Source organism: Dicentrarchus labrax, unplaced genomic scaffold (assembly GCF_905237075.1).
Source record: "Dicentrarchus labrax unplaced genomic scaffold, dlabrax2021, whole genome shotgun sequence".
NCBI lineage: Eukaryota > Metazoa > Chordata > Actinopteri > Moronidae > Dicentrarchus > Dicentrarchus labrax.
Genome location: NW_026136706.1, coordinates 11,866,302 through 11,878,888, shown reverse-complemented (window position 1 = coordinate 11,878,888; position 12,587 = coordinate 11,866,302). Strand labels below are relative to the sequence as shown.

General features: G+C 40.0%; 1 protein-coding gene across 5 annotated transcripts in view; it reads right to left on the bottom strand.

Annotated features, from left to right (window-relative positions):
- Positions 1 to 334: 334 nt before the first annotated feature.
- Positions 335 to 12,587, bottom strand: part of LOC127365638 (E3 ubiquitin-protein ligase SH3RF3-like) — a 90,369-nt gene continuing 78,116 nt past the window's right edge. For 4 of the 5 annotated variants that reach the window (XM_051403945.1, XM_051403947.1, XM_051403942.1 and 1 more), the window contains 2 exons: positions 6,510 to 6,883; positions 335 to 4,904 (listed from right to left, as the gene is read on the bottom strand). In XM_051403945.1, coding sequence (XP_051259905.1) covers positions 4,736 to 4,904; positions 6,510 to 6,883 — 543 coding nt within the window. In that variant the 3' untranslated portion in view covers positions 335 to 4,735. The remainder of the gene's footprint in view (positions 4,905 to 6,509; positions 6,884 to 12,587) is intronic. The other variant, XM_051403943.1, reaches the window with a different exon arrangement.

The following is a 12,587-nucleotide window of genomic DNA, read 5'->3' as shown; positions in this document are numbered from 1 at the left end:
ATAAAAAGACAGAGTATTTCCAAACATCCTTTGTTAGCATGTCTGTAATGATAAAGACGGTAATACACTGTCAGACAACTGTACCTGGAGTGTTGCTCGTAAAGCTTCATAAGCTCATAATGAGCACATTGTGTGCGCAGATAATTAGAATTAGAGCAGGATATAATATGATTCTCGGGATGAATCCTCCAAAGGGCAACTGTAAAGCCCTAATGAGCCATACAGGTAATGTGTTTGTTATGCATCAGAGTACACAAGTGTTTCCTATCACTTTCTCTGTTAACTCCATTATAAAGCTGCAGGCAGATGCAAAAAGAAAGACAGAGAATATCAGTTTTAAAACAAAGGCATTTATTGCGAAAAATGCACTTGACATGAAAAAACAATCAAATCAGCCACGGGTCATCAGTACAAGACGATGTATAATGATCACATGGTAGAGAGCGCTGGGCATGGCCAGTGCAGAGCATGACTTCAATGGCACAAAAGGCCTATAAATATTCTGCACAATATAGAATTATATATATACTGTCTTTTTTTTTCTTTTCTGTTTCTCTCACTGTACCGCTGTCTTCAACCCGACACAGGCCTGATGAGGCATGATGCCGCACCAAACTTATTCATAAAGTTCCTTTTTTATGTAAAGAGCTACATACAGAGGCCCCCCCCCCTCCCCGCGCACACACACACACACACACACACACACACACACACACCATACATACACACACACACAGTCAAACACTCAAGTATCCATAGGAACAAATATGGCCGACATCTAATTCAAGATGGCAGGGTGAATGCTTCCTGGGAGGACAAAAAAAAAGGGAGTGAACAGTAATTTCCTATCAAGTCCAATGAAAAACTGGATACACAATGGTATGTTTCATGTTGCGTTCATGTCCAATGGAAATTACCACCGCTCTTCATGGCTTGTTCACATTTTTCAAGCCCGTCACCATGAGTTGAGTCAAGTGGAATTTACAAACAGGAAGCTGAGACAAAAAAACAAGCTTACATCACGGAAAAAACCCCACAAACGGCATGAAAACATTTGTTCAAGATATTTGACGTAAAGTGACCACCGTGCAGTGGTTTCATTCCTGATGTTTCAACTGTTGTAAACTCTTCCTCCTCCTCACAGCATCAGCCTCATGCAAAAAACAGAAAACGCGCTGAGATCTGTTGATCTCAGACACAAATGAGGACTTGTGCTTAAGTTTGACTCAGTAGAAATTAGAGTCCTCTAGTAGTTCAACAAACAGATAAGGGATTTTTTTTTTAACAGCGCTGTTCTGGGATCTGCTGGTTTTTGTCATCGAGTCAAACAGAACAGAGCTATGAGAAAAAACAACTAGCAGGCTCGTCGTACCGATATTAAAGAAAGGAAGAGACTAAAGACGGATTGGCCTGCCTGATGTAAATACTTAGTGTGTGTGTGTGTGTGTGTGTGTGTGTGTGTGTGTGTGTGTTGGCATTTGTAGGCACCAGGGTTTGACTGACAGGTTTTGAAGGCCAATGCAAATATTTTTAGATTGAAGCTTCCAATTACTAATATCTTCTGACAGATTTTGACATTTACTTTTCATTGGCTGAACCAAAACACCCAAATACAAGTCACAGAAATATCATAGTCTAGTACACTTGTGTGAAATAGGTTGAACAATAATCAAACCAACCGCTTCATATCCAGGATTCTAGCTGGAAAGTGATATTTGTCAGTCTTTTATATGTATGTTTGAGTATGTGGCTTACAGTCTCCAGTTGAGCTGTGACCTGCTGGAGGAAAAAAAAAATCTTAATCTAGGTTTCATCTGTTGCTCCAGATGCACAGGATTACCCATGCTGCACTGCCAGCAGCCAGGAGAGGATCTCAGAGCATGCTGCTCTCTGCAATGACTGTGTGACTGTGTGACTGTGTGTGTGTGTGTGTGTGTGTGTGTGTGTGTGTGTGTGTGTGTGTGTGTGTGTGTACTTTGTAAAGTTTATTCCCCTAACATGTTTTTGATCACTTTTCTTCACAGTTTAAGGGATCGGGGTCGAGTTCCTTCCCCCGAAATCTAACAGCAGGGGGAACCCCCCCCAAACTTTTGTCTCCTCAGTGACAACGCACCTCCACTTCAAGTTTAAGGTGAACATGAAAACATTAAAACTGACAAAAAATAGTTTCATTTTAATCCTACTCTTATTTTTTTTTCTTTTAACAATCTGGGGGAAAAGGGGGCGAGAGTTTTCTTTTTAGTCAGATTTTTTGTCTGTCTTGTGCTTGTTGTCTGCACGTCTGTGGAGAGCTCGTTGCAGAGTCTCCCATCTAAGTGTTTATTCCGCAGCCACATCATATGGGAATAAGACATGACAGAAGTTTCCAAACTGTTTTGACACTCAGCGTTTTGTTGACTCTGAGAAGATTTTCACTGATGCAGTGCAAAAAAAACAAACAAAACAAGACAAAAAACCAAAAAAAACAAGCCATGTCGCATCACATAAGTACAATTTCGCATTTGTCATTCCCATATGACGTGAATGCGCTGAAGTGTGGTTAGCCAATGGCACACTCTCACCTGGTAATGACCCAGTTAGACGTTGTGTGTGCTCAGCCAATGAGTGAGCCTCACCTTCGTGCACATGGCCAGCAGTTGTTTGTGCTTCATTCTGGCTCAAGCAGGTAAGGAAATCTATTCATGCCCTTTAACTTTCACTGATACATAGGCCGGTATTAAAATCCCCTTAACCTCTCTCTCTCTCTCACACACACACACACACACACACACACACACACACACACACACACACACACACACACACACACACACACACACACACACACACACACACACACACACACACACACACACACACACACACACACACACACACACACACAGTTAGCCAGTCAAGGTCTGAGTTTCGCTGTGCTTCTATCTCCAGAAACAGGGAAAAAAGGTAGATGGTTGTGGGTGGATGTAAACTACACAAGCCTGGATCCACACTCAGGATGTAGAGATTCACAAAGCAGACCGACTACACACTCACTGAAGCCGTACAAAAATACTTGTTAAAGGTTGACAATATCAGAGGAAAAGTTGTTGTCAAAGGTTGGCAGTTGTGTGATGAAAAACGTGTGTCCCTGCCCTCTGACTTCGGGTGTTTTCCCCTCGATCGTACATTGTCCCGTGAGCACTGGATCTATTCTGCACACATTTTGGTTTCACAATATTGCTGTAGTCTGACAAAAAATCTCAACAGTACCTCAAGAAAAGGCTGAGGAAGAGGAATTACTGTTAGCAATCTTTGTGATAATAATAATAATGTATTGTATTTCCAATAGATGTTTCCTAGGACCAACTGCATTAGTACCGGTAACTATATTTTTGGTTGCTTTGTTTAGGAATACTTCAATCTTAAAAGACTGGATTAAGATTTTGTATTACTTTGTCCTACCAAAGAAGTTTGTGCCTGCTTAAAGAAAAAAAAACAACCTTAAAACAGAATGCCAGTAGCAACAGAAATTCCTTTTGTCAAATAAATAATAACGGATTGTGTACAATACTGTATATGTAGATATATTGGCAGGTTGTATTAAATATTACCAAGTGCATTTTTTGTCGCTATAATCCCGCATAGAAGATCAAAACAACTTTATCAATACAAATCAGTTCTTTAAGGAGTTTCTTCCTACATTCAGCAGGCCAGTTTATGCAGTTCAACCCAGCTATGGGTGGTCTATAAAGGACAGATTTTAAATTTGAAAAATGGGTGTGAAAATGTATGCAGGATATATAAATAGAAAAATGAATCGCCTAAATAATATTTTACTTTTTGCACCATTTGTTTTTAAATTACAATTCCTGTGACTGATCATCACAGCATGACTAGTTTGGGACAACACAAACATCTATTTCAACATATATATATATATATAAAAAAAACAACATAATAATGCTACATGCATTGTTATTAACATATATCGTGTTGTTAAGAAACTAGAGGTTGTTGTCACAAACTAGACACGGAGATGTGCTTACAATGATCCTGGACACACTTCCCTCTTCACCTGGTGATAAATCCTCACTTTTCAAACAAAGAAAGCACCCGAATTCAAGTTCTGAGGTCTCAGTGGAAAGCAGAGCTAATGCTTTTTGTGCTAGTGTTTGCTGGTGGATGATGCCAAGGAGGAGAACTGGGAGGCAGGGTTTGTCTTTCTGTGCTCTTTGAGTCTGTGCGGTTTCAGTAGTCAACATTACGGGTCCAGACAACAGATCTGGTGAAGCCCCTCTGACCCCAACGCTGTCCCCGGGCGAATGACAGGAAAGGTTGCCCTGCTCCCTGTGTGGCTGGTCGGAGCCAGGGCTAGCTTTCCTATTGTGTGTGTGTGTGTGTGTGTGTGTGTGTGTGTGTGTGTGTGTGTGTGAATTACTTGGACCGATATTGGTTTCTCTGAAAACAACTACTATTAATTATGTTTTGTGCCAGTAGCTTTTAGTTGAATTATTTTTATTCCAGTGTTTTCTTTTTTTGGGGAAAACGCATTTTGATCATCAGGTGAAACTACAAATCCAGACTTCCTTTTTCTCAGGGTAAGCAGCGTTTTTAATACAAAAGTGTAATTCTGGGAAACCAATGTCGGCCCAACCTTTTGTGTACGTATGTAGCTGTGTGTGTGTGTGTGTGTGTGTGTGTGTTTTGCGACTCAGAAACAGGAACAGTATGTGTTCTTTTGTCCACTTTTTCCAGCTCAGAAGCTCTCGACGAAGCTGCTGGGAAACAGGCCGGTCTGTCCTGTCCTCTGCAGGGTGCCTTTGTACCAGCCGTCCTCTCTCTTCTTATGGACAAACACCACGTCCCCTTCCCGCAGCTCGATCTCCGCCTCGCTCTGGGGCGGGTAGGGCACCACCACGCGATACCTGCCGCACACAGAGAGAGTGATTACACACAGACAACGCTGTGGGCATCGACACACGCTGACATGACTCGCATTAAATAATTTAAGTAGTGCAGGTATCTTTTTATCCTTTTAATTCTTTCACAATAATCAGTAATAGTTCAGGGGAAGGTATTCACAGCGTGTTCCCAACTACAGACAGTAAAATATGGGTAAAAGGAAATATTGATTCTCCGAATAGAGAATCAGTATTTCGTGGTTGTGTTCCATCAACCTTCTTTGCTTAATTCATTTAGTAATTTCCTGCATTTCCCAGAATGCCTTTTTTGTAATTAGTTTTATGTTTTATGTTTGTAATAACAGGTTATGTCATTATTTATGTTATTATGTATATATGGTTTCAGTGTAGACATTCCTAAATTCATTTCTGCCTGTGTGATGGCTGAATGTTGGTCCAGAATGGCAGCTGCCGCCCTCTTTAACTCTGAGTGATTACCATCTAAACAAAATCTTTACTGTTTATGTTTGAGTTCACTGAAAGCTACTTTCAAACTCAGTCGCAGTCACATGGCTGTGAACATCTAATTTACATGTTCAATTGTTTGGATTTTTCCCACTTGAGAATTCATTCCTGCAACAAATCAGAGTGTGACTGCTTCCACTTGGCTTTGATAAATCGTGGTTTGTGTGAAAAGCTGCAGTGGGTTTTATTGGAGAGTTTTTGGCCCAAACACTGTTCTGTGTTATATCTGGAATTATTCAAAAGCCAGTAATCTATCATCTGATATGCATATCAGATGTTATGATAACCACTGCGTCTGTGTGTTGGTGTACCACTGTCCCACAGGGTTTGACATCTAGAAAAAAATATTGGCAAGACAACGTCTCTCTCTCTCTCTCTCTCTCTCTCTCTCACACACACACACACACACACACACACACACGCACGCACACACAGAAGAAGCAGCGTGCATGGTTTGGTAGGATAACCAGTGCTCCCAGTACAACAGCTTCTTGCTGCCATGCTATCATTAAATGCTTCATTCCTCTTCCATTTTTGTGTGTGTGTGTGTGTGTGTGTGTGTGTGTGTGTGTGTGTGTGTGTGTGTGTGGTTTTTGTATGGTTGTACCACTCTAGGATAAACATATGATTTATTGATCACTCACACCAGTATTAAGTGTTGCACTAAGGGACTTCAGCCCACATATTGTAAGCAAAGATATTAAAGATGATGTTGGTGATGATGTGCCAAGATGAGGCTAAGGGCATGGATTGTGCAATCACCTTGATCAGGGTTATTAGCATAATTATGAGCACGATTATTATTGTTCATAAAAGAGCCTCTGTCTGGTAATGATTTGTTTCCATTTATCCTGTGGTTTTGTTATGAGTGATTTTTCCTACTGTAAACGAGTTAGAGAGGTTGGGATGCAATGACACAACAATGGAGACAACAATGTTTTATAGTACAGTTGTGTCTTTAATTTATTGTGTTTGTTGGGACAGGAATGTTTGTATGTAACAATGAAACTGTAATTGATAACATAATAAAAACACTTTTTTTGCTAAAAAAAAATTGCCTCCAACTTCTGTCTAACTTCTTTCTGTGTGGATGTATGTGCCCACCTTTCTCTGGACAGGGGTTTGGGTTCAGGCCGGAGGACCATCAGAGCGTTGCCAGTGCGTGTTGCCGGAGGCGACCTGGGGAAATTGGTGTCCAGGGAGCCTGACTTCCTGTGCAGAGGCTCCAGTCCGATGGCCCCTGCCATATCACTCTCGATTGGACAGGAGCCGGCTCGCCCCTGTGATGCCATCGGACAGGAACCTGAGCGGGCGTGGTGGTGATGGTGATGAGGATGGTGCCCAGGGTCGGTGGCCACGGCGCCTTGCCCGGCCAATGAGGGGTCGTGGGTGGGCGGGGAGGAGGGAGGTGAGCGAGGTTTCTTCTTGGCTGCCGCCCCCGACAAGAGCTTTAATAGACCTCCTGCTTTCCTCTCCTTCTGAGAATGGACGGAGCGAGGGGAAGAGGATAAGGGAGATGAAAGAGGAAAGGATGGAGATATATATAGGGAGAAAGGGAATAAGACACCAAACAAAGATATACAAGAATATAGGTTTCATAAGGCCTATCTTGAAAAGTGACAAGACGGTAATGAAAGTGGTATCTGTGTAAACAATACCTCTACACAATATTTGCTTTTTCTTTGCTCAATATAAAGAAACCACAGAGCACAAAGACCGCTGTCTACACATTAATCAAAAAACACATTTATGAAACAAATAGAAAAATGTTTTCCTGTTGATTCCATATGACGCATGGAATAAAACTGGTAATTACATTACATTACATTTGTCAGAGCACAGACAATAAAGCAAGGTGAGCTGTTTCAATATTTATGTGAGAGTCTCGGGCCAGGTCGACAAGATCAATACTATTCTCATGTCTTTATGTATGTAGTATATGTATATATGTAGGTAGGATGTGCTTAGCTTAGCATAAAGACTTTTAAAGGTTTTAGAGGAAATTGCATGCTGTATGCATGTCATCCACCCAGTCCTTCTGTGCAGCTCACTGTGTTTACATTACCCTGGGAAGTCAATGGTCCCAGTTTATTAGTGAGCTTCAGAGGTGCTGTTGTGCAGAGTTTTGAACTTTAGACAGAGCTACATTGTTGCTGTCGCTGTTTCCACCTGCTTCTCGTATTTATGCTCCGTACATCTGCACAGATCTTCTCATCTAATTCTCTGCAAGAAAGAAAACCCCTGCATTTTTAAAAATGTTGAACTATTCCTTTAAACCAGTGTGTACCGACACATCATTTTATGGTAGACCTGAGACTACAGAACTAGTTTTCTGGGTTTCCAAAAACAAAATCAGTGTTTGTTACTAATGATCTGTGATTTCCCTGCAAAATGCTTTGTGTAGCTATAAACATGGCCCCTCACATAACAATGCCACGTGGGCTACTTTCTATGAGCACAACAAGTAGCTCAAGGTCTATCACATCAAAATAAAAAAAGGCAGCATGATTCTTTACTTCTTTCTCTCGTCTGTCTGTCTGCTCCCTCACAGCTCAGAAAGAAGAAAACAGTGGTGATGGGAGTAATTATTAGTCTGTGCATGTGCTGTGGTGGTCTTAAGAATAAACTATATTGATTATAGTGAAATTGTCTCTTAATGGCACCTATAAAGGTAGATTCACGTTTTCAATCCATGCTTCATTTATGCTTGATTATGGTGCTGTACAATACTGTCCATTCAGTCAAACTCTTTGTGATATCAGGAGGACAAAAAAAGCTTTGTGTCTCTTTGTCTTAGTCATGACAACGTGGATCAATACTGAGCATGCCTGAGCATAATTACATTTTTTTGTGGATGCATGAAGCCTCCATATCAGCTCCGTCTCTGCCTCAGCCATCTGTTTCCTTAGTACGTGGGCTGCTGGATCAAGCATCAGTCGTTTTGTTTTTTGACATTCATTTTCCATCAAACACTGTGATGGACAGTCGCCATGGCAACAGCATGTAGTTGGAAATATGGAAGTACAATATGGGAATAGAAACCTCACTGTTTCATTATTATGTATCTAAAAAAGCCTTGTGATTTTATATTTAAATCAGATTAAAATAAGAGACAGGACAACAGCAGAGAGTAGAAAAAGCTTCTAAGAAGAGTAGTTGTAAATAAATACAAGGCACCAAAGAGAGTGAAGGAGAGAAACCAGAAAATAAAGAAACCACATCAGCCTACAAAGCTCATTATCAAACAAGAGAAAAACTAATAAAATACTCCAAATTTGTAACTTAATGACATCCAAACTACAACAAACATGACAAATATGATCAACATTCCGCAGTAGGAGTATCGAAAGCATCTGCCACCACACTACATGCAGAGATTTAAGCGCTTTACCCCACTCCATCGCACAGACGGTGCGAAGAAAATGTACTGAAAGAACAGATTTCAACTAACATGAAGCGACATGCACAAAAGGCGTTGAGGCTGACTTTGATTTCAGAGAAAGTCAGCAGGACAGAGACCAAAACACTAGAGCTGTGTCTGTTAACTGAGGACCTCATTGCAAGAATAGCACAAACAACAGTCCATGAGCAACAACAGAAGGTTTTAAGATGTTTTAAGTTTTTAGGGGTTCGATTGCTTCAGCTGCACCTTATATAAGAGGCCTAACGACTGTAAATAAACTCAACATAGTACTGGCCCCTAACATATTGTGATAAAGCAAAAACTGGCAGAAACTGTCCTCTTATAGTGGAGTCAGAGGAGTCAAATGTTCTGTTTATCACCAGCATGAAACACAATGCTAATGCTTAGCTGCAAAAACTCTCATTTTCACCTGTTTAGGTCAAAATACAAAATGTCAGTTTTAATTGAACAAAACACCTTCTACATATATAGGTGCAACATTACCAAACCACAGTTTCACATGTTTTTCATCTATGTGAGTAATTAGAAAAAACACATTTCTAATTGTGTGACATCAGTAGGCACCCAGAGCAAAGCTAATATTTACAGATTTTCTGTTCTCAGGTTTTGGTGATGGTCTTGTGAATCACAGTTACTCACATTTTTATTTCAAACAGTGTGACCTTGTGTGTTGATATATATTGATATATCAAGGTTCATGTCTTCTCTTTTGTGTTGTCTTCGAGTACTTCAAGCCACCTCTTTTTATATCCTTTGCTCCAGTTTAAATCACTCTCAGTTATTAAACATGCAACAGTATACATGTGATAAATATTGTACATCCAATTACAATTTCTGAACTAACACTAAGAGCTTATCTTCTCTTACAATTTTTCTTCTGCGAACCAAGGCTGCTGGAAAATCCCCTGTGGTAGTTCTGCTCAGCCTTTGCAGATGGCTCCGTAAATACTGTCGACTACTGAACCAGGCTTGAAGCAAACATGCCTGTGCTTCATGGCAGCTGTAAGAAGTAGACATTTTCATGAAGAAATGGCCCAGTATGCCTACTTTGATTTTGGGCTGCAAATAACAGTTATTTTAATTCTAATCCAATAGGGAAAACGCTTAAGGAAATATAGCTTGTAAAAATATTCAATTTACAGTGAGTACACTATAATAGTACAGTTTATAATAGATAATGCTTAAACCAGCAAATCTTTTGTATTTTTCCTTGATAAATAACAATGAAATGAGTATAAAATTATGGATTTTTTTTGTTGATCAACTAATTGATTATGGTCCAGTACTCTGTTTAGAGACGTTAACAAAGTCATAGACACTCCCAGTTCAGGCACTATGTATTGTGTTTTCTGTTAATTAAACTTATGTTAATGAAATTAACATTATTTTATGGTAGCAAAATTGGGGCCTAGTAAGGCCAAAAAGGAGCACTTTCAAGGTACAAGGTTCAAGGTTACTTCGTAGTAAAAGACAAGGCATTCATCTTGACAAAAATATAAACATAAATAACCACTACAATAAATACAGTAAAAATGCGGATAAAAACAAGAAAAACTCTGTGCCATGTTACTACAACTCGTTGATCTAAATGAAAGCTGCTGGAACAAAGCTATTTTTATATGGCTTTGTTCTACATCTTGGGACAATAACCTCTGTCCGGAAGGACGAAGATGAAATTCACTGTGCAAAGGGTGGGAGTCGTCATTTAAAATCAAGCAGGTTATCCACTGCAACTCTCTGGTGTACAGGGATTCTGGGTTAAGCTGTGACTCACCAATCAGCATACTAGACCATTGAACAATGTGATTGAGGGAGTTTCTTCTCTTTAAAAAGAGGTTTCCAAAACAAAAGAAAGATAAAATTGATTCAATTTAATCACTTGAAGTTCACAGGACTTTCCACAATTTGGTAGAAATATTACAACCCAAAAAGTGATCTGCTAAACAGACTGAACATTAGAACTATATTCAATCAGTGGACCTGCAACAACTAAACTCACATGTGCTGACATCTAGACTGACAAACTACACTGTTACCGAATTCCTGGTAAACAAAAGTGACACAATCCTGGCGCAATATCTGATTAAAATCGAGCAATTAAAGAAGTGAAACAATAACAATTCATTGTCTTAATGACCAGTGTTAGTATAGAGGTGGGACAGCACAGATAAAAGTGCTTACAAAGCAAGAGAGGCTATATAAACACTTTGACTCAGCAGATCCTCAATAGAAGACGAAGAGCATTCCTTGCTTTTGCACTCCACATACCAGAGCTTTGGAAATGTGCGATTCCCTAAATACCAAGACTTTATTATTGTGTAGAGATTATATATTACGCAGGAATGTGTCGCCTTTTTGTTGTAACTTTTTTTCCCGCAAAAATATAAATCACTTTTACATAAATCTAATGATGCAAGTGTATGTGGGCTGAAATATCCACACATAAAATGTTCCACTTCTTTGGCAACATTAGATTTCCTTCCTGTCATGCAAATAAAGCTTGTTTGAATTTTAATTTGGGAGAGGGATGAGAAGATGTAGAGTAAAATGAAGATGAATAGAAGAGGATAAAATGGTGGGATATAGAGGGAGATTCAGAGAGACAAAGATGTCAAAAGAAGGAGAGGAAAGGAGGAAAAGATAGCAGGGAGGACAGAGACAACAGAGGGCTGTAGAAAGAGTGCGAAGAAGGAAGGTGGGATTGAAAGCGGTAAAAAAAGTGAATAATCACTCTCTCTCCTCTCTCATCTGCAGGCTTAAAGGCTTAATCTGCCTCCTGCGAGTGTGTGTGTATGTGTGTGCTCGCCTGTGAGTTATACTGCTGCTGTTGTTCCAAAATGAGCCACCGGATGGCAGCATACACTCACAATTTAGTCTGTCATGCAAATTAAGTCCAATTTAGCACTGGATGAGTTATTTGCTCTGCAGCACACTGTCAGGATGCTGAAACTGAACTGAACCTGTAACCACCAAGCTAATTACTCATTTACTCACCCACACTCAACACTCTTTAAATGCTTTTAAGGTTAATTATGTGAAAAAAGAAAACCCAAGAGTGAAATGGGAACAAAGCCCTTTACACCATGTCTGAAATATGCTAACCAAATGGATCACAGTAACTCCATATTTTGTCTAACGGATTTGTTTTCGCTGCTGTGAGTTTAATGGTCTAAAACGAAGAGTGTCTCTTGGTTGGATTCCATGTCTGAGAAACCAGGGTGCCAGAATACTTTTTAATGCCAGCCAAGATTCAAATATAAGCCTATTTTTGCTATCAATAGAGGCAAAACGGGACAAAATGTCACCAGAATATTATAAGTGTCTGTAAAATAACACACAGTAAAGTAAAAATGGAATGCAAAAGCCTATATTATCTAAACTCAGGGGCTTTGATACTCAATGTTCAGTTAAACATAGTTTAAGACATTTTTAGACTTTTTCTGGACCTGTTGAAATCCTGCAAACACTTCTCACAGCCATTTAGTTGGCAGCTGGCCTGTGGCACAGACTTCTTGGAAACGGTCTACAAACACATCTCAGTGTCCAACGTGATATGTGTCTGTATGCTGGCTGCGCCCAAGACAGTGTGACAGTGTGTCGAACAGCGATTATCCTAACTGTGTCTGCTAGACAGTTATCGTAGCTGCTTCATCATTTCCTCTGTAACAAAGACTGACTCTGTGCAGTCTCATCTCCACCCTGACTTCAAACCTGATGCTCCTGCTCTGCCAAGCTCGACAACAAAGGTAAGTGCTGTG